Consider the following 25,329-nt stretch of genomic DNA (forward strand, 5'->3'; position numbering starts at 1 on the left):
AGGGTCTTTTAAAACTGTAACACTTCATAGTAATCACATTTTGGGTCTTTTGAATCTGAAAACACAATTCCCACATTTGTATGTAGGTCGTTGCAAACATTCCATCAAAATGTGCTGCAAGAGAAAACTGGATTTATAATTGCTGCTCTCCTAATGGAGATCCCCTGTGCTAGATTATGAGTGAAAATTTTCCTCCTCAACAGCAGTAGCAAGGTCCATTTTTCTTGTCTCACACAACAGCTGAAAATTTGTAGAAAAACCAAGTTCATTTTCAACCTAACTCTTACTGTGAATTTGAGTTCCAAGGATCAACACAATGGTCCAGCTCTAACATTAATAGTGATAATGGGGACATGTAATTCACCCAAGAATAATTTTCTAGGACACTTATGGCATTAAACACTTATTCAGTAACAAAAAAGTAGCAGATAAGCCCAGGTAGAGAGCACTTCTGCCTGGTATCTGCAGCCACCACAATGCCAAGCGTGTCCTTCGCAAGTGGCATCACTCTCTGGCACTGCCAGGCTGGGTAGAATTAGTCAGGATTTTGTAGGTTTTTTCCTTTATCTGTGGAATGTCAGCTTCCTACATTACATGGCTGATGTGAGCAAAACAAAGGTCTGCCTGCACTGGAAGGGAGCGCGATGGAGACATTCATTTCCCCAGAATAGGTAGTGTAACAAATCAATCCTGACTGCACTGATAAATTGAACTTCAAGCTTGGTGATACTGCTTTTCAGGTCTAATTCAGTGTAAGACACAGCAGGAAGGAAAGGCAAAGGCACTCGTTAGCATTTCATTCTGCTAGGAGCTGCTCCCTGAGCAGAGGAGAGAAAAAAAAAAATCATCTTTGTTTTCACCACAGCATTGCAATAGTTTTTAAGGAAGGTGACATGAGGTTCACAGGAATATGTGGGGGTGTATGTGCAGAGAGAGGTGCAAAAGAACTACTCAGAGATCACTGGCTTCTTGCCAAGCCCCAGACCTTGGGAATGGGGTCATAATTTGAGCTCCTGGATGCCAACAAGAATGAAGTGTTGCTTATGGGAAAAATCCAGTTCCCAGCAGTAGGAGGATTATAGAGCAGCCATGCTGTGGGGTATGCAAAGGCAGCAGGACCTCAGGAGGCTGAGGTCAGGTCAAATCTTATCTCTTAACAGAGCCCCAGGCTGAATACAGATCACTCCCCCAGGGAACTGCAGAAGTACTTATTTTCTAAGAAAACAGCAAGTCCTGCTCTTGTGTCACATAGCAGCCAGCACCCTGGGGACCTGATCTTTCTCTCCTTCACATTGCAAATAATAACAAAGGGGATTTTTGCCCTTCAATTTTCTGAATAATGATTAAAACATCATTCCTCTGTATTACAGGCCAGCTTTTCACCCTCTCCCACACTGCAGCACAGGTTTGCATTTAACCAGAGTCTAGCAGGACTAACTTTAGGAGAAAAGTCTCCACAGGCTTCCATGAAGCATTGACCTGAACAGCTCACAGAGGAAATAAAAAAATACTTTAGGTTTGCAGATTTTGAAATACCATTGTCAGAATTGAGCCTCCCGGTGAGGTTGTAGAACTGGAGAGTGGGTGACTGGGGACTGGTGGACGCTCGGATTTAGCGGTGGCTTGACTCCATGTCCCCATGTTGTTTCTTCACTCCCATCCCTGCCCCGTGCAAAGGTCTGCACTAGTGGGACACTTTGCACCCACTCTGCTCAGTGGACAGTTTTCAGGCACCATCTGCGCCTGGAAACAGGCTTTTCCTTCCAAAAGCTTCAAAAGTTCTCCTTTTTATGGTGCCAGTCCAATGACAACTTGCCCTTTAGAAGTCCATTTGTGGGTCATGGAGTTAGGATTACATGTACTGCTTAATAATCAAAACCAAAGCAACATTATTAATTCCACACAGAGCATCTTGTGGTGGGATCAAAGCCTGCTGACACAGCTTGGACAGCTTTGATAGTGCAGTAGCCGTTTGCATGAATAGAATGTCTCTTAGCAAAGGATGGCAATGTGCTTTTAGGTAAGGCAGAAGTCCTGGTGGCCTCACTGTAAAATGGGCAAAAGGCAAGATGTGACCTCAGACAGAGAATGACACTGCACTGTCCCAACAGCATTTAACTGATTACCCAGAAAGGCAGGAATACTCAATCTGTGTGTTTCTATCTCAAACCTGGGCCAGCTTGGTATCTCTCAGGTGGTCATCCCTAGCTGCCTAAGGGTAAGAGCCCATCATCTTGGGGTGATTTGCCTTGTGGTTACCTGTCCCCAGAGGACAGCTCTTCCCCTTTTTGCCTAAAACTGCCACAGCTCTTTTCTGTAGCCGCAACCTCCCCAGCTATGCTTGTCATTCCTGTAAGTCTTTGATTTTTTGGAGTCCTGTTAGTCCTGTTGAAAGTGGAGCCTGTCCTGTTGCCATCTAGACAGAAGCCCTGACATGCAGAATCCATGTGAGCAGTGAGGCTGACTGGTATCTGCTGTACCCCAACTGCACCCTCAACATGCACACCAGCTATATCCAGGAAACATGAAATACTTCAGGTGTGTGTATTTGCAGCAATAAGCTCTAGCTGAAGACTTTGTTTGCAAAGGGTTGATTAGTTCCTTTCAATTTCATCTCAGCCTTATTGTTACAATATACCTCACCATCCATCTCCTCTTCCCACTCCAGACATTATTTGCTATTCTTGCACCTGATTTTTTCAAAAAGGACTTTTATTAGCAATACTAGTCTCAAGCCACAGTTCCACTTTTCTTTCATTTCTGCAAAGGCAATACCACCCACTGCAAAGCTCAGCATCCCTGTAAATGCTGTGGTTACAAACGAATGCATCCTTCAGATGCATTTCAGACCATTTTTTTCACAATGCACATTGTAAATGAGGAGTAATATATCTTCAGAATTGCCCAGAAAACATTATTCTGTTAGCAATATAAAAGCTTCACAGTGTCCGAGTAGGTGCCCTTGCCAAAAACATTTCATTGTGAGCCAGATAATTCAGTTTGAATTGTACATGGTTTGGTATAATCATTCCAGTAAAGGATTCTTTACAATTCTGTAACAGCAAGTCACATGGCTCAATAAAGTTTATTGCTGCAAATGCTTAGTGATTCATGGCATGGATGAATTCTGTTTCTTTCCTGGATCAAGTAATCAATAGCAAAATAATCTCCCTGCAATTACATCGCTCTGCATTAAAGAGGTGTGAAGTAAATAAGTACAAAATCTGATAGAAAAAACAATGTGTACAACATTAAAATGAACTGCAATTTGAAACTGGGTGTCCTGCACCAGTTTTGCACACAGCCTGTGGCAGAGCTACGTCCAGCACACTCCCAGCTCTAAATCTGCAACAAACCCAGTAGGGACTGAGAGATTTCCCTCCCATCATGTCCAACAGAACCTGCTGTGAACACTGCACTCAAACATATCCCCCTGGACACTCCCACGGGTGACAGGGACCATCCTTTCCAAAACATGCTGAGAAAAGTGGGACCTACGCTCCCTCAATCAACGCTTTTGGTTCTTCCAACGCTGCTCCTGCACACAGTAAATCAGTGTTTATAACATCCCCTGCTGAGTTGAGTGCAAATTAAATCAGGCTAATTTAGTTTGCACCATCATGTTCAGCTGCGAGTCACAAAAGAAAACAGAGACGTGCATTCAGAGGGGAGCTGCTGATGGAGGCTTCTCAGGAACCTGGCGGGACACGGAGCCTCTTTGGGAGCCCAGTGGGACTCAGAGCCCTCGGCTGCTCCAGGGGCCCTGGGTGTCCCTGCTCCCTCCAACCTGCTCTGCTTCACAGACTGAACCCTGTGACTCCACAGTAGGTCGCTCCCAATAGATGATAGATATATCATCTGTAATAAACAAGTACCAACACAGCCATCTATTTATCTGGTTCTAACAGTTTTCTCATAAAAACAGGATGAAAATGATATTGCTTAGAAACAGACTGTTCTGGGGAATAAAGTGCATGCTGTTGTTTTTACTGCTTAATGCCTCCTGACTGGGAGCACTTATATGCAAAGGAGTTCCTCTATAAATATGCTTATGCTATTGCTCAGGCCTCAGTGCAGTGGTAAGCACGTCCCTGAGCTCAGTCATGCCCAAGTTTACTTTCCTATCCACAGTCCACCTCTTTCCTGAATATCACATGCACTCTGAAAAAACGTTTATGAGATTAAGCACCTAAAAAGTCACCAAAAGCCAGAGGGAAGGCTGCCTATGCAAGCTTAATATAACTCCTTCTTACAAAGGTATTTGAGTGTGATCTTTCATCGTATGTTCATTCCCATTGGAGCTGTTTCATTTAGCACCCAGACTCAGACTAGGCTGTGCACTGTATAAGAGCCTCAATTGAGCTGTCTGCAGGAATGCAAAAAAAAGGGGAAAAAAAAGGAAAAAAAAAAAATCAAAGCAGCAACCTGTAACAGTCACTTAGCGTGGAAATTTCCAGCCCAAATAAATGAATGGTAAGAAAGTGGAAAAGGATCCTACAGACAGATGCATCAAGTAACTCTCTCATGGATTTTGATGTGAAGAGTCCCACCTATACCATGGTCTCTAACACTGCTCACAGCCACACACCTGGGTTGTACTATTTAATTGGCTACAACTTACATTTATCTGCATTCTTTAGAAGTACACAAACACACAGACACACACCCTATAGAAAATAAAAATCCAAATATTTTATCAGACAGCTCTTGTATCACCCTACTGAGAACATTCATTCCCTGCCAGTCTCTGGTGACTTGATATGGGATCAGTTTACTTTTCACTGTACTGTACTTTTCAATCTGCAGAGAAAACTCACTGCCTTTCTGAAACAAATACACAATCATCATACAACAAACAGCTGGAGGCTCAGCTCATCACTTGGTCAAATCAAATTAGGGCCACTTCAATAGAGCTATGTTTACTTATAAAAGCAAAAGAGATGGTTTGAATGCTTGCAAATCACCTTTCCAAGTCAGGGCTCGAGAAGAGTATTCATTCATTCTGTGAGTCTCCACCCCTTCTTTCTCAGAAGCTCACAGATTCCAGCTCTCTATCATGGACCTAGCAGCTACAAAACTGTGATCCCACTATCAGATGAAAAGCTATTCACGACAGGGGCCTTTTCCCTCCCAGATTCAAGAGCCCCACCACCAAGCACAGCCTCTGGGCCCCGCCACAATGTGTGCTTATATCAGCACGAAGTAGGTGACCCCAAAAACTCAGCCACCATGCTCCAGGGTGTCCCACTGTGCACTTGTGGTAATTGGCATCCAATGGTCTCTCCTTAGTAAGGTTGTCTGAAGTGAAATAGGACTCAAAATAAATACATAAATTAGTAAAACTTCAGTTCACCAAGTCTGTGGTCATCATGTTAAGTCTGCTTGAGGAAGACTTTTCATATGAAGTAAAAAGTTGAAACAAGGCAGCCTTCTTTGTGCTGGTACAGGTCTGGTTGTCTCTTCCTCTACAGCATTGCTTCAGGAATAAAGTGTCATCATCATCCACTGAAAATAATATGGAAAGGGGGTTGAAATAATCCATCCCTGTGAAAGCCCTGCCATATTCACACCTAGACTGGACTACGGGACATTGAAGATATTCTGCCTCAGAAGAAATAGAAGCCATAATAAAGCAGAAGACTTAGAAGCCTGAACCTCCTTGCTGTTTGTAACCTGTCCATGTCAGTTAAAGATAACTTTTCTTAGGCTACAGAATAAACCATGCAGTGTCACATGCAACAAAGGGTCTGCACCTGGCAGTCAGGGGCGGGCTTTACCTCAGATTCCCGGAGGTATATCCCTCTGCCATCCTGTGTTAAATTGCGAAAGGCCTCTGCAAAAGAAGTAAATGAGGAGCATTAACAGCCAAGAGATCACCACAGCCAAGGCGCTGGCTCAGGAAAAACCCCAAAGGCAGAGTTTGTAGGCTATTCTCAAGTGCAGAGCTTCTCTGTTCTGTCCCTGGGAGATCCCTGAAGGCTGGAAAACTGGGAGCAGCTGAATAAAGTCAGGCATGTTACTGTCTGCTCATCCATCTGTAAAACCCCAAAATGCTGGTGGTCCCAACCTTACCCACTACAATTATGAGACATGTGCTAAGTGTCTGCAGCATGGTCTGAGTATCAGCTGTCTCATCATCAAACTGCAGTCCACCAAAGACATATTTCAAACCTTTCTTCTTCCTGGAAAAGGTGTATTTCAAGGTTGTCTTCAGAAAACAAGTAGTTTTTGTTTGTAATTTGCCTACCTCTTCCTAGAGAAGGCTGGTGCAAATGTGCAGAGAGCTTAATCACTCTGATATGCACAGCTTGGATGTCTGTAGGAAGGGACTGGTGGGGAGGTAAAGACAGAGCTTGGCTTCCTCTGTATCTGTCCCTTGCTTTAAACTTATTAGTCTTGCTTTATTCAGAAATCCAGTCCTGCAATTTTCCCACTTGCCACTGCCAGTGGGAACAGCATCAGAGGGACCATGGCTCAGCTGGCAGCCCAGCTTGCCTGGCCAGACACAGAGCACCAGCCTCACCTCCCATGATCTCCACTCGAAGCATGAAGCAAACAAAGCTCTCAAAACTGATCTGTAAGTCAGGGTCACCATATCGGATTGCCATCAAATTACAGACTTCATTGCTGAGTGAAATGCCTACATAAAATGGGGGGAAAAAAAGGAACACAGAATGAGATGGCACAACTGAGTGGTCTTCATTCCTTCTCCAACAGCTTTATTTTTCAAGCCTGGCCTAAGATAATCAAATATTAGCCAACCCAAATGAGATCTCCACATGAAGATATCTTCTCCAAATTTAAAAGGGTTCAGGTCTGCTCCCCTATACTTACAGTCCTTCCAGAGTTGAAATAAAATACAAATAGGCCTCTTTTGCTCATGGGATATGAGGGTAGTAGCAGCAGCTGGGTTTCAGAGCAATATTCCCAAAGGGGTAGGAAAGGAGATGAAAAAGAAAATCCAGAGGAAGCTCATACAGAAAGCATAAGTCTCAGTATCAAGCAGCAGCAGCATTTGCTAGGAACAAAAGCATTCTCTATTCATGGCCTGGGATTTTCATTTGCTTTAGCAGAGGTCTGCCTGGGTTTCTCACTGTGCTTTCACTGACTCAGATGAACTGGGTGAACATGCACCAAAAAGAGGAATGATATTTAAGGTGTAAACACGCAAAGGAAGCTACAAGACTGAGCTCCAGCCCCCACACAACGCCCAGTAATAGCAGCAGAGCTCAGTCCGCTATTTGGACCCATATGGATCATCTTCCATTTCTAGATCAAGCCTCAGACACTGCATTAGTGAAGTCTAGCAACAATATAGCCTCTGTGCAAGTCCCACACTTCCAGGTCTGGTCCCTGAGCTGTCATTTTCAGCAGAGGCAGCAATTAATTAGGAGCTAGATCTGGCCTCCTGCATCCCCACAACTCCGCAAAATCTTTGAAAATTCAATTAGCAACACACAGGAAGGGATTTAAAAACTGGGTCTGAAATAGGCAGACACTTCTGTTTCAGACAACTCTCAGTGCGAGACCATACTGAGAAAAGAGTGGGCAGCCCGTCCCATGGCAAAATAATTTTCAGTGGTGTTGACCCTGCTAAAGAAGGAAGAAGACATAGCCAAGGCCATGCAAACTCTAATGTTTTCCACTCCTCCTGAGCTCTACACAGAGTTATCGAGATGTTTCCCAGCCCTATGCTTTTTCTTCAGTTTTCATGAGCAAGAAGATGAGACTTGCCAAAATACGCTGTGGGCTCACCTGTCTCCTGTACAGCTGCATGCAGTTCCACAAGGTCAAGCTTTCCTGATCTGTTGGTGTCTCTCTTCTGGAAAACTTCCTGTGGGGTGAGGGAGTACTTTTAAACAAACCAAACCATCCAAAACTCAGCAGGTGACACCAAAGGGATTGTGAGCAGGGAGATATTGAAAGGGGGCATAGAAATTACTGTCATACCAAATAGAAAAGCAGCCTCTTCCACAGGACTCTGAATTCCTGGATACTCAGTGTGCCAGTGGCATTCAGCTTAGTGGGAGCATTAAGGTCAAAACAAACATTAGAAAGCACCCATTACATATATTTTAAAAGGAAAAAAGAAAAAGAAAAGCCAAATCAAAAACCCAAACAACCCAAAAACTTGCAGCCACTCTAACATCCATGCAATTATAAATTATAATATGAGGATAATGATTTCTTAGCCCACGTGCCTATATATAGACTTGATCCTCATCCCACTAAAGTCAAAGGAAACCTGGCTGCTGATTTTAGAAGAAGCAGGAATCAACCCTTTCCCAAAGCAGCTCCATTCTGTCACAGCTGAACTGTTATTATGGAGGGTGAGAAGTTCAATAAGCAGGGCCATGTCCTGGTGGTAAAGAAATCACAGTAACACCCAGCCTGGCCTAAGAAATAATGCTCTGGTAAAGTACTGTATGAGTCAGAAGTATCACTCATGGCAAGGATACATCCAGGAGTGCCAAGATACCCTGGCAGGAATCCAGACTGAAATTCAGACGAAAACTCTGGAAATCTGGAGAGAAAAAAAAAATTGTTTGGAGAGTCATTGGACATCTCTCAGAAAAATGGACTCACAAAATTCCCCCTTACTTGAGAGGGCTCAGGCCCCAAAGCCTTTGTGAAACTTTACTCCCACTTAAGAAGATGTATCATTTATGATGATAAAAATATGAGGCAACAGGATGGATTCTACTAGTCTTAGAAAATCCAATATGAGCTCCCTGCAGGCATGTAATATAGAATGAAATATGGTACACTATCTCCAGCTATTAGAGAAAATGGAAGGAAAAGGACATCCAAAGCTCTAATCCCAAACAGAATTTACTGCATGACCTTGAGCAAAGTCACTTGACCTGAAGAGCTTTGGGGAACAGCACTGCAGATTAATTGAAACCCTTGTACTAAGCATCTCTCTCTCCCTCTCTTTCACAGACACGCTGCCAGCTCTGTTAATATAATTAAAAGTACAGGCACTGCTGAAAACATGATGCTGCCTCAAAGCTTAACATTCCTGGTTCATATATAACTTACATGAAGAGTAACTGAAATAGGCTCTAATCTCACTGCAAATCATGATTACAGTTGGTGTGCACCTTCCACTGAGTAAGGGACAGAATCATAACTCACCAATCCCTTCTCTGCAGGAAGTCATGATGTTTTAATAATTTTAATATTGCAATAGCTCTGTTTATTAAATTTGAACCAAGTACTGTAAAGATTTGAAAATAATTATTAAAATCAATAATTTGTTAAAAGTAAAGACTCCCTGTTCAATATTGTTTTCTCACAGATAAGACAGTGCCTAGTGGGTCAGTTTACAAAGACAGAAAAACTATCCTTGCCCACTTTTGCAGGAAAGAGAGTAATATCAAATTCAGTTTAAGTGAAAAAGGCATCACATTACTCTTTTGATCATCTTCTTTGTTGCCTGTAATGGCTGGATAGAGTATTTTCTATGTTGCATATCGATTGTTGCCAGTGAAGAAACCAGGAAAAAAAAATCTAGATTCATCATTATATCTGTAATTTCATTGTCATTGTCCAGAGAGAACAGCCACCGCAATGCCTCACTGCTGCCCAGGTAGTGTTCTTTGTTACCAAGGTGCAAATTATAAACCTGTGGAGTGCTTTGGGCTGCCCCCCGCAGAGTGGATGCCACACCTGAGAGAGACAAGCTCAGGGCTCACCTGGCTCTCACAAGCATGGGTTACAGAGGCCACCTGCACCTCCTCCTGTCCCCCAAACACAGAGCAAGGGGCAGCCCTATGCATGCACAGCAGGGAAGAGTAAAGAGCAACAGCAGCATGAAGCAAGCACATGAAAATAAAGACAAGCAAGGCAAGCCCTCCTCCACCACACTAATTCCTACAGACCAGGCTTTCCAAATCTTCTAGTTTGGTGCTGCTGAGAGAGGCAGTAGCACAGGGTGAAATGAGATACAGTTTCAGAATCAAAGATGAGGTCAAGCTGGGTTTGGAGGCCAAATTAAGAATCTGCATCCTTGCTTGCTCTCCTCCCTCATTATTTCAGTTGTTGAAATTCAAACTAGATTAGCTCTGCTTATAACATTTCTGCCATATTGATTCACACCCCAGCAAATCCTTTTGCTCTGGAAATCTAACATGGCATCAGAAGAGCCAGTTCAGTCAGATTGAAGCCAGTTTCTCTTCCCAGAATTCAAGAAATAGATTACAAGAGCGGAGGCTTTTCTCTGAGAGGGCTTATTTTACAGAAACATTATTTCTCAGCACTTACTTCTCCAAGATATATTATTCAAGATCCTCTGGAGCTGAACAGCATTTATTTCAGGATTCTGTGATATGGAAGAGAATTTTAGTATTTTTTTTTTAAGTATTAAATCACTTTTCTCCCTCTTTTGTTTTCCCAGCATGCCCCATCTTCATTCTCTGCTTTTCTGGCCCCACTCCAGCCACTGTGAAAATCAATAGAAAAGACTCCCTTTGAATATGACAAGATTCTGAGCCTGCAAGAGCTGCAGTGTGCTCTGGGCTAAGTTCTCAGGGCTCCACACAGATCAGTGCAGTAGTGCAGATTTCCACTGAGTGAGGATGCAGGCCTTTCAGCCCTGATGCCATCTGTCCCATCAAGCACACTGTCAGGAGATCTGCTTCAAACATTCCCCTTTTATCATTTACAAACAAACAAACAACAACAACAAAAAAAGAGAAACTTTGGAATACTTCTTCCCAAACTTTTCAAAGCAGAGACTCCCCCTCCCCCTTGTCATACTAAAGTTTATAAATCTTTTAGAAGCTGTGACAATCATTTGTTTGGAGGATTTTTTTAAATGTCACTCTTCAAAAAAAAAAAAAAAAGCCTGCTTTCAGATCATTGAGAGATGCCAGGGTAAAGCCTTCAGAAATGGCAGTAGTTGCCTCTGTGTGTACTTGGACATCCTGACAGCAAAGGACCAGCACCTCACAGTATGTGGCAATTTCTTGTACATCAAAGCTACACCATTCTCAAAACCAAAATCTTAAAACAAGGGGCAAAAAGTGAAAGCATTCCTTGCTTTTAGTAACAGCTTCCTTCAAAATATTCCTATTAAAAGTGCAAATCTGTTTTTGTGAAATTGTGTTTGCCAAATACAGGGTATGATGCTAAATAAACAGTGATCTTTTCTGAAAGGTGAAACACTTGCATCCCTCACCACAGTCAGTTTGATCCCTGATGGTCAGCTCCATCCCAAATCAGGCCAGAGAAATCACTAAAAGGAATCCTTCACAGTAAGGATCATATTTCACTGGGAAAATTAGGAGGAAAAGATGATGGGACACCCAATATCTATTTCACATCTCAAAGCAGGTTAGTTGCCATCCAACTGTGATGTGAGTATGTGTAAGACAAGGTTCAATATTTCAGGGGTGTTCTCCAATAGACAGCTTTCCCCAATGAATGCCTCAAAGGATAGGATGAATCCACATAGCCCATCACTTTGTCCCCAGTACTGGCAACAGGAATGAATGTTTAAGGAAAGCATGTGAGCCTGGTCAGCTTCTCTAGTCCATTCTGCTGTTTCTCTGTTGGAAAAGTGATCTCGGAGGGTACATCCCTGCTCAGTCCTTTAGGATTTGTTTATGGACTTTCTGCCCATCAGTTTCCTAATGCCTTTTGAGACTCTTGACACTGTCACATTCACATTGAGTTCCAGGCATTGACACCCTGTTGTGCAGAGAAGTGTGCCTGTCTCAATTCTAGCACATTGCAAAGCTTCACAGGCAAATTTGCTGCGTGGAGTCATCGCTGTACACAGAGTCCAACCTCCTCCCCATAGCCCCTCTCTGCTCCCCACACATGCACAGACCCCCCTTGAACATCCACACGCTTTTACTTTCACAGAGCTACATAACAGCCCTGGAGGAGTTTACTCACACAAGCACTTACCTGTTCAAAATGCTTTGTGAAGAAATCCTCCCAAATCTTGCCTTCATACCTATCAACAATTTCCTTTAAGGTATCAAAAAAAAAATCATTAACTTGCAGAAGAAAAATATTGTCAACCAAATTATTAAAGATGCTTTCCCGGCATGGCATTCCATTCCCTGCCCCTTCCACCCTCTGCCCACCACTGCAATCAGTGTTGCATCACTAATACAGCCCACTGCTAAGATACCCTCCCTACATCCCAGAACTGCTGTTTCTTGGAGAGAAATACTCAGATAACTTTTAGTGGGGAGAAACATTCCTCTCACCCCACCCCAAGCTGTGCAAAGCATAGGGCTCACTCTGTACCAAGAAGAGAGAAAGGTCTCTGTTCTCCTTTATACAGCCCAACAGAGATGAAAGCAGGAAAGGCCCTGTTTATCCCAGAGGAACAGACTATGCCATAAATTTCCTGGCACAAGCTGCAGATGCGCATGCACTGCCACTGAGACCAGTTCTTTTGAAAATAACCTTTAGGCCATTGCATGGGAATAGTAGAGCTAAGGTCCCACCTTGTCTTCAAAACGTTTAAGGCCTGAAACGGATGGGGAGAAGTACAAGAATGGACCACGAGTCTCCAAAAAGCCATGAACAAGAAAGACTTTAGAGCAAGCAAGATGGTGTCATTAAAAGATGCTTGCAAAAAGGGCAACTAAGCTGTCTAAAGGTTTGTCTGCTCCCACATTTGATTCCATCTGTCCTCTTGGGCCAAAGGATTCTGTCTGTAAACCTAAGCTGTGCTTTCAAGTGCTGCAGCATTGACATTCTCACTCAGCCTCTCCTCTAGGGCAGAGCAACAGTAAAAACCCAACATTCAGAGCTGTAGATTGAACCACAGATCCCCCACTTCCCTCACACACACTCACCTTAGAGAGGGTGAAGCTCGTGTTCCCGCCCATTTCCCTGGAGATGTAAAAAAGCAGACACATTAAGGATACATCTCAGAGTTGTGTGTCTCACCACAGGTATCATTCCTCCTCCCTGGATGGGGCCCCAGCCTGCTCTTGCCATGTATTTCATTCTCTGGTGTTACAGCTGCAGTAAAGGCGAGGCTTCTTATCCACACAGGACCCCAAAAGCTGTTGGCATTCGAAGTAGCCAAAGCACCCATCTCTGTACAAGCAACCATCCTAGCATTGCCAGTAGGGAGTTCCTGGCAAACTAATAGAGCTAAAAAGCTAAAGAGCTCTTGTCCTTCTCACAGTCTCAAACATGTGCATGCTGCAAGGATTGTGTGGGCCTATCTCAGCATTTTTTTGAAAGGGTAAGGCCAAAACCAGTGCTTCAACTACCGAGAATCCTACAGCAGGAGAAATCCAGAGCCAGCTTCTCTGAAAGAGACTGTGCTGCTTTTTGCAGAGTTAAGTCTTGATGCTGCCCCCATTAGACTAGAAAGACCAGCCTTTCCCAGGGAATGAGGTGCTGGCAGAGGGGCAGCAGCATCTCACCGAAGAACGTGCTTCCTGGAGAAGACGCGCAGGATGAACTCAGACTCTTGCTGAGGCTCCAGGGTGGATGGGACAATCACGTAGACACAAGGCTCCAGATGGAAGTCATGAGTCACTTCCCGCTCATCAAGGAAAACCTGGTGCTTGTTCACAGGCTGATGTCGGGTGAAGAAACTTGGGGGCAGCTTTCTGTTGCTCTCCTGGTACTGCTCAGGGAAGAAAGGGAAGAGAATAGTGTTCTGCCGCAGCTAAACCCATGGACAAAAGGCGTGTGGAAGATGCATGGGCAGGGCACAGCCAGCCTGCCTTCACATCTCAGCCTGTTTTACAGCACAAGCAGGTAACAGAACCCACAGGACTCAGTCTCTTCCCAGGACACAGTGGTTCTCACTATGCAGCACCCTTGCCTATTGTATTCGCAGGGAATGCCCCGACAAAGGCAGGAATGATGCATCTGACTCCATGTTCTCAGAAGGCTAATTTATTACTTTATGATACTATATTATATTAAAGAATATTATACTATACTAAAGAATACAGAAAAGATACTTACTGAATGCTAAAGAGATAATAATAAAAAATGATGACTCTTTCCAGAGTCCCGACACAGCTTGGCCCCAATTGGCCAAAGAGTCAAAACAACTCAACCAGAATCCAATGAAACAATCACCTGTGGGTAAACAATCTCCAAACACATTCCACATGAGCCCAACACAGGAGAAGCAAATCAGATAATTATTGTTTTCCTTTTCTCTGAGGCCTCTTAGCTTCCCAGGAGAAAATCCTGGGCGAAGGCATTTTTTTCAGGGAATGTGAATGCCACACTTGCCCAATACTAATATGGCAAAAGACTGGGCTTCCTGCAACTTAAAAAAAAAAACTTACACTTCTTGTAAGGAGGAGCAGCAGCAAGAACTGGGGATGAGAAGCTGTTCCCTGTCAATGTGGCTTCTGCAAAAGTCTTTGCCATATGGGCTAAAATGACTGCAGGCAGGAACTGCTCTAGAGACTGCCCTTCACTAGCCAGAACACCTCTTCTCCCACAGGGACCACGTACTATGTCCCCAGCTTGTTCTTTGCACAAGGGATCTGATAGCACAGCATTTTTTAGAACACCTGTGATCTGAGAATACTGCATGAGCAACCTAAGCCCACATCCTGACTTCGTCCAAGTGTCCTTGATCTGTCTGGCACTCTTTGCTCTGCAGGCCCTTTTCTGCCACAGGATGATGGATAAAGTGTTGATCCAGGCAACATGAAACTAATTTTAATGCCACTGAGTGCCCAGTACACAAGCCCAATAAATAATCCTGCTAGCTAAAACTACTGTCACCTTCTGATCTTGGCTGTTCCTCAAAACATTTAGCCATTTTACTCTGCAGCCTCATGGGGAGATGCTATTCCTCTTCCTTTGCCAGTATTTTTCTTACTAATAGGGCAATCTTTCTTATGAAGAGTTCAGGGTTACTCCCCCTCATGCCCCTTATGTTAAATTCGAAGTTTTTATATTCCAGTCAATACTCTGACAGCAGTTCCAATACCTTAGATGCTCTCAGCTTGCCATCTCTCTGTATTGATCTTGGCAACCACTACAAACCTGAAATTGAAGTCCTGGCTGCCACCATTCCCACTCAGGTGTGGCAGAGAACTGGGCTAGGACCACACTCAGACCCTCTCTGCCAGAAAGTTTACCTTGAAGGTAACCCTGATAGTGCCCAAGATACTTAAGTCAGGAAGGGGTGGCATCTTACCTCATGGTTACCATGCTGGGTCTACAGAAACCAGGAACACAATTGTGCTGCCCATACCACATACCCAAACTAGTTCTTTGCCAGCCCAAGTTCTCATTTAAGAGGCGTACTCTCATTTGAGTAGTAACAGAGTGGAAGATACGCCCTTTAAAGACAATATGAGCTAAATCTTTCCCTGTTTTAAATAGCCATCTGAGGTCAGGGCCAAAATCAGGACTTAATCAGGATTTAAGTTCCAGGGGCCTTTCTCAGGTCCCAAAGGCTCCTGGATAAAGAAAATGCTAGAAATGCAGCTGACCTGAAGAAGCTGAAAACACCTGTACCATCAGCCAGCCAGGAACCTGAGCTCCCTAGGAGATCTTTGACTTGCATGGGGCACAGGCTCTTTTCCCACCTCATGCCAAGACTGGAAGGCAGCAGAAAGGCAGCTCTGATGGTGCCCAAGAACTGGGGCACCATCCCACAACTGCAGCAGGGCTGAAGTGCTCATCAGGTAAAAGTTGATGCTACTTCTAATACCTTTGAAGAGCCAGGACAGAAGCTGAACAACTAATGGCCACTCTCAAGGCCAATGAGCTCTCCTGATATGGCTGATTTTCAGTAGAGTCAGAGGATGGTTCTGCATTAGTAGTGCTTTGCTGTGCCTCACTGAATTCCAATACTGGCACTTGCTGTCATCCAAGGAACAAAGGCAAACACACCACATTCAGTATTGTCTTAACAGCTGTGCCAGACCAGGTCCCCCAGACAACAGCCAGCAGTGGTGACAAGGGACTCACCTGTAGGCCCACCTGCAGGAAGAAAAGAAACAACATCCGTCAGTCAAGACCTCTGTGCCTCACCAAACACAGCCAAGTCATTTCTGGAAAGCAGAGCAGCTACAAACATCTATATGAGGTCTTTGCCTTCAGAAACCTTAGTCCCTCCACCCAAAAACCCTTCCCCACAGTCGCCTCTCCATAACTGTGCAAGCTTACAGCAGCAACAAGACCTGTGGCTCTGGTCAAGGGAGAAGAGTGGCCCTCAAGGTACACAGATAAGCAGAGAATTAAAGGTAGGAAACTCTTACTCCTAGTGATATCCACTCACCTCTGGGTACAGAGAGGGCTAGCAGTATGCACACATGAGCAGCAGCCACATCATACTAGGAACACTTTTTAGGCACAATTTTACCATGGCTGGAAATAACCTGAGGGCAGAACTCTTCCTACCCCAAAGGAAGGGGACTCCTGGCAGCCTCTTCCAGCTATTGCACATACCCTCAGAGGCAGCAAAATAAATCCCAATGTGCTTTGAAGCAAAAGGCACTTCTCACTGATCTGCAGGGTGACACACAGCATGCTGGAGAGGCAGCAAGCAGGGCACAGAGCCCGAGGGAGCCTAGCCCTGATGTGTGAGCAGGCTTGTGTGATGCCCTCCTGGGCACAGGCAGGATGAAAGAGCAGAGATCACTCTGCACACAACAAAAACTCTTGGCCTGCAGAGCACTATAATCTACAGGGGCTGGAAGTTCTGTTTGGTGAAAGCAAGAAAAGCAAAGCAATTCTTTGCACCTTATAGAGTAAAAATCCAATGAAAAGGTGAGGGGCTCGGTTCCGGTGTTTGGTGCTGTGTTTCTGCATGAGGGATATAACCACGCTGCACGTACTTGGGCTTTTCTTACTGTCTTCAACTGGCAACACATTCAGCCAGTACTGAGGGTTCATCCAAAAGTTGCCTAAGTAAAACAAGAAAAACATTTTGATGTCATTTTCCATCACAAAATTGATTGCTAGCTTCCCACATGGTGCCTGGCACTGGACTGAATAGGTCACAGGTTGTCTGATCTCCAGACCCCACAGGATTTTGATTTTAAGGCGCAGTTCAGGGTCTATCCTCCTATCTAAGACAGGAGAGGAGGCCCATGAACAAGGAACTATACTTCTGCTTACATGCAACAAAGAGCTCATTTTGTTTATAAATGTATCACTATTCCTCTCTCACCCCCGGTGTACAGGCTAGCTGACTTTAGACTCCACCTGCTCTGCTTCCAGAAGAGCTGAGCCTCTGACTATTTTATTCACTTTACTTAAAACACACTTCCTGGAGGTGCTGAGGATGCAAATTTTAACAGACAAGTTTAGTGCCCTACAGCAGATCAGTGCTGGCAATTGATCCTGGGATCCTAAAGCTTATTTCATGCTATAATCAGCCCACTGCCCAATGTTTGCAAGCAGTGCATCTTCTGTGATAGCAGAAGCCAGTCAAAGTCCTTCAGCTGCTTATTTCTGCTGTTTGTGTGGAGGCATAAACAGGAAGTGCATGTTTCTGTTATCAATTTTATGTTAAGAGGTTATAAGGCACTGGTAACTGAGTCAGCAGAGCATCCAAAAGTCAGAGTTATCCAAAAGAGCATCCCTCACCATTACAGAATCCCAGACTTCCTCCTGCTGTACTTCCTTTAACCCATCTCCCACTCTTCAAGGAGTACATCCACTTTTTCCCATCTTCCTGGCTCATCAGGTCTGGAGTTAATTTACAGATCACCAGATCTACAAAATGAATCTTAAAATCTCGCAGAGACATCCTGGGAAAAGAGTGCCAAGAGACATCTTGTCAGCAGTTTAGTTTAGTCCATATGGCTCATAAAATGGAAAGAAAAGCAGGGAACTTCGAAGCCACACCATTCTGCGTTACATATGGTAATGCTCATATTTTATTAGGCAGTAAAGAAGAGAGCGTCTGCTTCCACAGCAGCATCCAGGAGTAGCTAATGCACGACTAAAACTTCAGCAAAGGATAGCAGAAACAGAGAAGGAATAATCTCGCCAGCAAAGGGACTGCAATGAAATTACAGGGGCGGCAACATTGCCACCTCGTGGCAAAAGCTGTGCAGAAACCGCAAACAAACAGGCAAACACGAGCTTCCCGAAGCTATGTTAAAAAAAAAAAAAAAAAAAAAAAAGCAGGACAAAAGCTCCTGGGGCTGCCCTTTATCTCCAGCAGCCCCAGGAGACCTAGCAATGCCCTGCTTCTCCCTCACTCCTGCCCTGAAGAACAGTGCATTCCATGTCAGCACAGCCACTGCTTCTCACAGCATCAAGGTGAGAGGAGCATGGGCTGAAGCTCATCACCTATGCCTTGGCCTAAGTGGCAATGTGCTGCTGCAGCTCCAGGTGCAGCCCCAGGGCTACTGGCAGAGAGGGGAGAAACAAGACTGTGCCCTTACCAGAATTCTCCATCATCCTTCTTTTTTCGCAGCAAAATCTTCTCCTTTGGGCTCAGCAGCTCCCACTTGTAAGAGCTAAGGGGAAAAACAGGAGGTGACTAACCAAATGTTGCCACAAATTCAAGGCAGAGGACATAACCTTCCTCTATAAAAAGAGGTCAAATCTCTGTTTCTACATGCTTATCCCCACTATGCCTTCAGGCACACTGAAGACTCTCCACAACCACCCTGGGTCCCATGAGATGCAGCTAAATGAGTCCAGTTTTCTGCAGTAGAAGCCAGATATGTTCCACTTCCATCAGCCACTCCCTTCACTTGAACACACAGCTTCCAAGCACTTAAAATATAAAAATCTAGACCTGCTTTGTTGGTTAATTTTCTGTTAAAGGACACATAATAGGAAGAGTGTTTGGCATAATGAATGAATGACTAGGACAGCACAAGAGGCAGCTGGGAGTCATTTCAAAGGCAGGCCTGCAGTATGTTGCTCATTATGCTCTTCAACAGAACAGCTGGTGTGTTGTCATTATGTGACAGACATGCATCAGAGAAGTTACTGCTCTGCAGACAAGGTGAAAGCCATTCACATTCCCAGTGACCTCTCTACTCTTCCCTCCCTTCTACGCCCTGAGCCTCAGCAAATAGCCTGTGCAGGGAAGGAAGTGAAGCTCGGAAGCAAGAAACATGCTCCACTTCAAAGTGGAACAGGACACAAGTTTACAGTTGCCCATGGTCTAGAATGCAAACCACTGTCTTTCATGAGTCCCATTAAAAAAAAAAAATCAGGTAGATGCAAATATGGAGCCCATTTACCTCACTACCTCCTCTGATCTTATGCCCAACTGTATTTACCCGAGCAGCCAGGACAGAGAACTCCTTCCTAGGTATCCAATTCTAACACCTTGCAGCCTGTGGAAGATTTTTCCTGGGCCCTCCCATGATAAACAACTGTGTCCTGAAACAGGGGTTTTTTAGAGCCTCCTGCACAGCTATCTGTCCCTTTGGGTGCTCTCCATATCACAGCAAGGTGGTCAGCACCTCATGTTCATATTATGTTTCCTCTGGCATTAGTGAAAGCAGAAGTAGAACTGATCTGATTGAGGCTGCATGTGTAAAGTGAGGCCAGCTACAGCAGCACTGTCTGTTGGAGACATATAAATCCATGGAGTCATTGCTTTGACACCAGAAGGTCTGTGCAAGCCTTAAATGCTGCCCTCAACATTAATTCATGCCTGAAGATGGCAGCATCTTTCCTCCAAGGAACCTTTCCTTTGCTCAGTGTCACACCTTTCCTTTTGTAAACTCACCTGTCACTCCAGTCTCCTTTCCACTCAATCTTTCCCCATGGATTTCTTAGTCTCACTAGGTTTTCTGGTCCATATTGACAGGTCACCTGCAGAAAAGAGTAACATTGTGCTTACCAAGGTCTCAGCAGTTCTCATCAGGTTTATATCATTGTACTATGTCAGATATTAACAATTTTGTTTGTTCTCATAGATGCCAGCAAGTATGATGATAAAAATCTTTGAACATGCAACTCTAAATGCCAGCAACAAAGAGATTAAGGTGCTTCATCTTACATTCTAAACTGAAACCAGAGACATGACAGATTCCTAATCTAAAGGCTTGACTGTAAATTCCTCTTCCTTTCCAACATCTGCTCATTTTGTACTTGTGTGAAAAACAAGTCCTACCCCAGCACAATGGCACAATGCAGCCCCCATGGGTGACCACACAGATTAATGCCTCCTTGAACTGGGATGCCATGGTGGGAGGAGAGGCTAAGTAGGGGCTTTGCTGACAGCACACTGCAGAACAGCTGACTTCACACTGTTTCTACATGCTTGGTCAGTCCCTTAAGGTTGCCTGGCTCTTCATCTCATCAGAAGAGCCAGACTGACAGACAGGTTGTTGAAAAACTCCACACAAATTCCTCCTATGGGAGACACAGATATGCCCCATCCAGCTCATCTCTTCTGCCCTTCTTAGTATCTCCTGCTTCAGGTACTGAACATGCTTTCACCAAAATATCCAAAGCCCCACACAGTCTTTGCCATCCTTATCAACCTCCTCTTGAGGCTGGACAAGACAGTCATCCACCAGCTCAGGAGGAAGAAGCTCCTACTCTTTGGGACATATTATTTCAAGTCCCTTACCTCTAGACAAATATCCTAAAGGGACTCCAAACAGTACTTCTGCAGATTAGTGGGGTCCCACTGCACTGTTGGCACAGGACCACAGGTCAGTTCCCTCACTCCACACCCACAACTCACATTTCTATCTGCAGTTTTTCATATTTTGGCCTTTACATCCTTACTTCTCTATGGCCTCTCCACTGGCTTCAGAGGAAGACTTTTTACCCCAAGTTAAAAGAACATCCTCAAGTTTCAGCAGATCCTCCCAGCAGCCCCAAAGGCCAGTCCTTTCATACTTAGCAGCTAAGATGCATTTCTAGGTGATGGTGTCAGCAGAGCCCTAAGAATCCCACCCTTAGAGATACACTGATCCATAACAATTGTCCTTTACATCAAGGCCTCCAAATTACAATGGATACACTTAAAATGTGAATCTTAACAAAGACCACAGTCTCTTGTAGCCTTAGACTAAGAAAGGAGTATTTGGGAGGAGATACTATAGTTGCTCTGATCGATGGTTGAACCTACGAATGCAATAAAAATTGCTAATATCCAAATTAACCTGGACTCAGGACATTTGGGCTGGTCTTACCTTCCTAATACCAGTTACTGTGTAGGCATGGCCAGCAACAAGCCCATTCTTCAAGACCTTTGTTGTCTGTATACAAGAAAGAGAAACAGAAGGAAAAGAAACCTTTTATTCTATCCCTACTCATACAGCAGACTTATACCAATACCAGAGACCTGTGCTTGTGTAAGCAATGACTTTCAGAGTAACAGGAGAACTGAAAAGAAATAAATAAATGGAACCTCCTAAGAACCAGATTTTTCAGTATGTTTGGAATTGGAAGGTTGATTGTTAAAAGCCCTTCCTAAATTGTGGGTGTTCAGCTAGAGACCATGTCACTTTAAGGAAGTTCAGGAGGTTAGGTTTTGATTTTCAGAAGAGTTTCCCTACAGCTACGGTGGTAGCATAAAGCTTGGAAGCCAAGACTTTAATTCATGCTCTGAATGACCCACATCTCCACCTTAGCTATAACTTCATTCCAAGTGCGTCTGTACCTCACTGCAGCATCTGTAAAAATGGAAAATTTATTAAACAAAAATGGGAAAATGTAGTAGGTCCCTATTTAATAGAATTTCTTTGATAGATAAACCAGTTCCTAAACATAACAACAGGGAGCTGAGAGCATCAGGGAATCAATTCATGAGCAAAGTTTAACATGAAGAATGTGACTTGCACAGAAAGCCACATGTGGCAGCTTTGATACATTTTCAGTCACAATGGTCAGCTGAGCAGAGGGAAACAACTCTGCAAAGGTTTTTAGCTGTACAGCCATTTGATGTCAGTCCAAGCCTCACCCCTAAGTGCGTCTGACAGCCCATGAGAGATCTGCTGTAGGTGGCTCTTGTTAGCATATCCCACAGATCAGGAGGAGCTTCTGCAAGCTTGATCCTTGTGTTGACACCCCCAGTAAAATCCACCAAGGCTTCTGAAACTTGCCCAATCTGCAGATCTTCATAGGAGCCATAGAGTCTAGCAAAAAAAGACATCAATATATTCTTTGGGTTATCATCACAGATGACAGGTTGAGAAAAGGTTGCCAATGAAAACATTAAAAAGTGTGCAAAAAGCAAAAAGAAGGCTGTAACCCATGTTTGATTTTAAGGGAATTTCTGGCATTTGGGAAGAGGAGAATCTACAAATTGCCTCCAAGATTGGCCATAGTCTGAAAGGGACTCTTCACTAGCTGTCATCCCTGACTGCACTGTAATGAGAACATGCCTATCATGATTCTTTGATAACTCTGCCTCAGAGAATGTTGCCTGAATTTATCACCAGGCTCTGTGCTGTATCTAGGATATAGTGCATCGAGAGACACTGTCCTGAGAGCTCAGTCTCTAATCTGATTTTCTTTATCACTTCAGTGCAACTTGGCCCAGTCTTTTCATTCTAACACTAACACAAAATGAAAATAACCTTCTCACCTTTGTGTGATCTTTCTCTCAATGTTAACTAGAGTATTTTTCCCTGCTCTGCAAAGATTATTTCAGCCAAATATTAAGAAACTCCATCAGTTAGGCCTTGCTGCCTTCTTCTTTGTGCTGATACTACCACTGTAGACAAAACACCCTGAGCCATTGCTCTCACCATGCCACATGACTTGCAACATGCCTCAGCTTCAAGGACCTGAGAGCAAAAACATCTACCAAAACAAAGTGCAGTGCTTCAGCAGACCTCCAAAATGAAAATCCTTGGAGGCTTCTCACACTGATAATACATTAAAGGAGGCTTTGGAAATCATTCACATTTGAAAATGTCTATCTATGACGGTCCACTCCGCTGTGATATTTACAAGGAAGGCATCAGCCAATACACTGCAAACAATGATAACACTTAGAGGACAACCCCTCACAATAGGGCTGTTTTCTCACCTAAACCCTTGGATTTAAACTCAAGGGCCTGGTTTGATAACAGCTGTGATAACATAATATAACAGCAATGGCAGCTTTTACGTGTAATAATAGATAGATGAGAGCCATCTACTACACTCCAAATGTAGCAAGGCCTAGGAGATGCATTTATAAACAAGAACAAACTGCGTAGGCACCAACCAACATATTTTAGAGAGACTATTTGCATAACTTGAAATGAGTCACTTACTTAGCATATGCCTTCTCCAGAAGGGCTCCCCAAAACACATTCTTATAGACTGAGGAAACAAAGAGCAGTTCCCCAGCCTCATTCACCGGCAGGAGATCATCAACCACAACGTCAATCCATTCCCCGAAGTGCCAGAACTGTCAGGGGAAAGGAATGAGTTGATGTTTCCCTTGGAAGGGACCACCCCTTGAAACAACAGGAAAGGCAAGATAGCCTAGCTGTGGGTACAGAGCAAGCTGCTGTGGGTCAGTGGGATGTGCTGACTCACCCACAGAGCCAGTTCCTCAGCCCCAGCTAGAGGAGTAAATAAAGCATCTCTCAGGTGTAAAATGAGTAAGCAGGGAAATGAGGCACAGGTGGGCTTCTGGGGAAGGAATTCCTAACTGCGAGGTAGCAGAGTTGTACCAAGAGGTGGGCAAAGGGGTAGAAGATTGGAGCTAATGGGCTCAGGTCCTGCTGACTGCTGCGACTCTTGAAAAAGGGTTTTGTTTGCATTAAAATATGGGTAGGACACAGCTGCAGAGAGCAGCCAAGCAGAGGTGTTTCCTCAGTGGCTTGCAGTTGATTCACTGCCTGTACTACTTTGTGGGAGGGGTGATGGGCTCCTCTCCAGACTGGGATACCCTCTGGCCATTTGCCCCTGGCCAAAGGGAACCAGGTACAAATTATTTAAGGGTGTGACACAAAACATAGCAGAGGATATCTGAGGAGCTCCTACAATCTGGGGGAGCAGCTGTACCCGGAAGTGGAAAATGCCCGCGTATTTCCTCTCAAAGCTCTGGTTTTGTGGCACAACTGCAGCCAAGATGTCCTGGTGGAATGTCAGGGCTTCCAGGGCCGCCAGGAACCAGCAGTTCTCTGCGCCAAGACAAACGGACACATGCAGTTGGCTGAAAAGTGAGAGCTCTCAGCCAAGTTCAGCAACACCACCAAGATCCCAGCAGAAGAGCTGTTGTGCTGATGTCTTTGCAATTACAACAAATCATACACACAAAATTAGATGATCCAGACATGTTCTTCACTTAACCAAACTGTGATTGGTTTATAATTGCTCTCTCATGATCTTTTCATTTGGGTACTGTTTGGTTAAATAAGAAATTTAGCAAGCAATAACTGTCAATGAAAACATTCTGTGTTTTACTGACATTGTGTGGGGTTTTTTTTCTGTTCTCTATAAAGGCACACCATTAAAAAAAAAAAAAAAAACTTTTCCATTTTTCTTTGAAAACATTAGCTTTTCAGAAAAGAAAATAATTTCCAGTGGATCTTACATGCAAGACTGTACTTAGCAAACTTTGGTTTTAAGGACATAAAGCACTTAAAAACTAATTCAGTCCCACTTCTACCTGTTTTTCAGATGGCAATATAGTCTTTTATTTTAGACAACACAGGCATAAAACTATTTTTCTGACAGCAGGGCTGAGAACACACTCACACTGAGCATTAGGTACAAATATAAAGCCCTTCTGTGGTCTCTGTTCAATTGTTGAGCAGCAACACCACAGACCAGTAAGAGCACAGGAACACTCCCTATTAGCAGGGGCAGAAAGAACACACAGTGGTGATTTCAGCTTGTGGAGACACCTCTCATGTCTCAAATCCCACCTTGAAGCTTGCCAGCTTATTTACTGAGCCTATGCTGGTAAATGATTGCTTCATCCACACCATGCCGAATGGAGAGAGGAGATGGATAGCTTCTATTTCCATGCCTAGTTTTATACATTCAAACTTCCATGCAAAATGCTATCTTGTGTAAGAATACTTAGATATTTATACAAAGGAGTTCCCTTACCCACCAATCCTTGGCAGAGATCAAGCTGCCTTCTGTGTGCAGCATAAAATACAGGACTTTTGTGCAAAGCCTGGGAAGCACAAAATGAAAAGGAAAGAAAAAAATAGAAAGAGAGAGTTAAGCCAGTAACATGAGCTGATTTAGCTTGAAAGTTAAAGCTTTTAAAATACTGAGAGTCCTTTGTCCCAGCAGACATTGTTCTGGCTCAGGTATAAATCTATTGTTATGTTCTCTGGCTAACCTGACACCAGCCTGGGCACACATTTGTGCTTGGTCTACGTTGAATTTGGTCTCCAGCAAAAGTCACTGGTGCTCAGATGCATCCCCATGGCTTTCCATGGTCACCATGCTGAGAAGACAATCCTCCAAATCTGC

General features: G+C 44.0%; 1 protein-coding gene across 1 annotated transcript in view; it reads right to left on the minus strand.

The window, feature by feature from the left end:
• Positions 1 to 4,867: 4,867 nt before the first annotated feature.
• The window catches only part of CAPN14 (calpain 14), a 30,463-nt gene continuing 10,001 nt past the window's right edge, over positions 4,868 to 25,329 (minus strand). The window contains exons 4-23 of the mRNA XM_038132529.1: positions 24,955 to 25,024; positions 23,902 to 24,020; positions 23,163 to 23,299; positions 21,860 to 22,034; positions 21,090 to 21,155; positions 19,670 to 19,755; positions 18,363 to 18,437; positions 17,557 to 17,720; positions 16,708 to 16,871; positions 15,934 to 15,945; positions 13,404 to 13,609; positions 12,822 to 12,858; positions 11,917 to 11,979; positions 10,267 to 10,324; positions 8,460 to 8,524; positions 7,951 to 8,019; positions 7,756 to 7,834; positions 6,524 to 6,640; positions 5,778 to 5,833; positions 4,868 to 5,505 (exon numbers count right to left, since the gene is read on the minus strand). Coding sequence (XP_037988457.1) covers positions 5,479 to 5,505; positions 5,778 to 5,833; positions 6,524 to 6,640; positions 7,756 to 7,834; positions 7,951 to 8,019; positions 8,460 to 8,524; positions 10,267 to 10,324; positions 11,917 to 11,979; positions 12,822 to 12,858; positions 13,404 to 13,609; positions 15,934 to 15,945; positions 16,708 to 16,871; positions 17,557 to 17,720; positions 18,363 to 18,437; positions 19,670 to 19,755; positions 21,090 to 21,155; positions 21,860 to 22,034; positions 23,163 to 23,299; positions 23,902 to 24,020; positions 24,955 to 25,024 — 1,845 coding nt within the window. The 3' untranslated portion in view covers positions 4,868 to 5,478. The remainder of the gene's footprint in view (positions 5,506 to 5,777; positions 5,834 to 6,523; positions 6,641 to 7,755; positions 7,835 to 7,950; positions 8,020 to 8,459; positions 8,525 to 10,266; positions 10,325 to 11,916; positions 11,980 to 12,821; positions 12,859 to 13,403; positions 13,610 to 15,933; positions 15,946 to 16,707; positions 16,872 to 17,556; positions 17,721 to 18,362; positions 18,438 to 19,669; positions 19,756 to 21,089; positions 21,156 to 21,859; positions 22,035 to 23,162; positions 23,300 to 23,901; positions 24,021 to 24,954; positions 25,025 to 25,329) is intronic.

This window comes from Motacilla alba, chromosome 3, assembly GCF_015832195.1.
Source record: "Motacilla alba alba isolate MOTALB_02 chromosome 3, Motacilla_alba_V1.0_pri, whole genome shotgun sequence".
Taxonomy (NCBI): domain Eukaryota; kingdom Metazoa; phylum Chordata; class Aves; order Passeriformes; family Motacillidae; genus Motacilla; species Motacilla alba.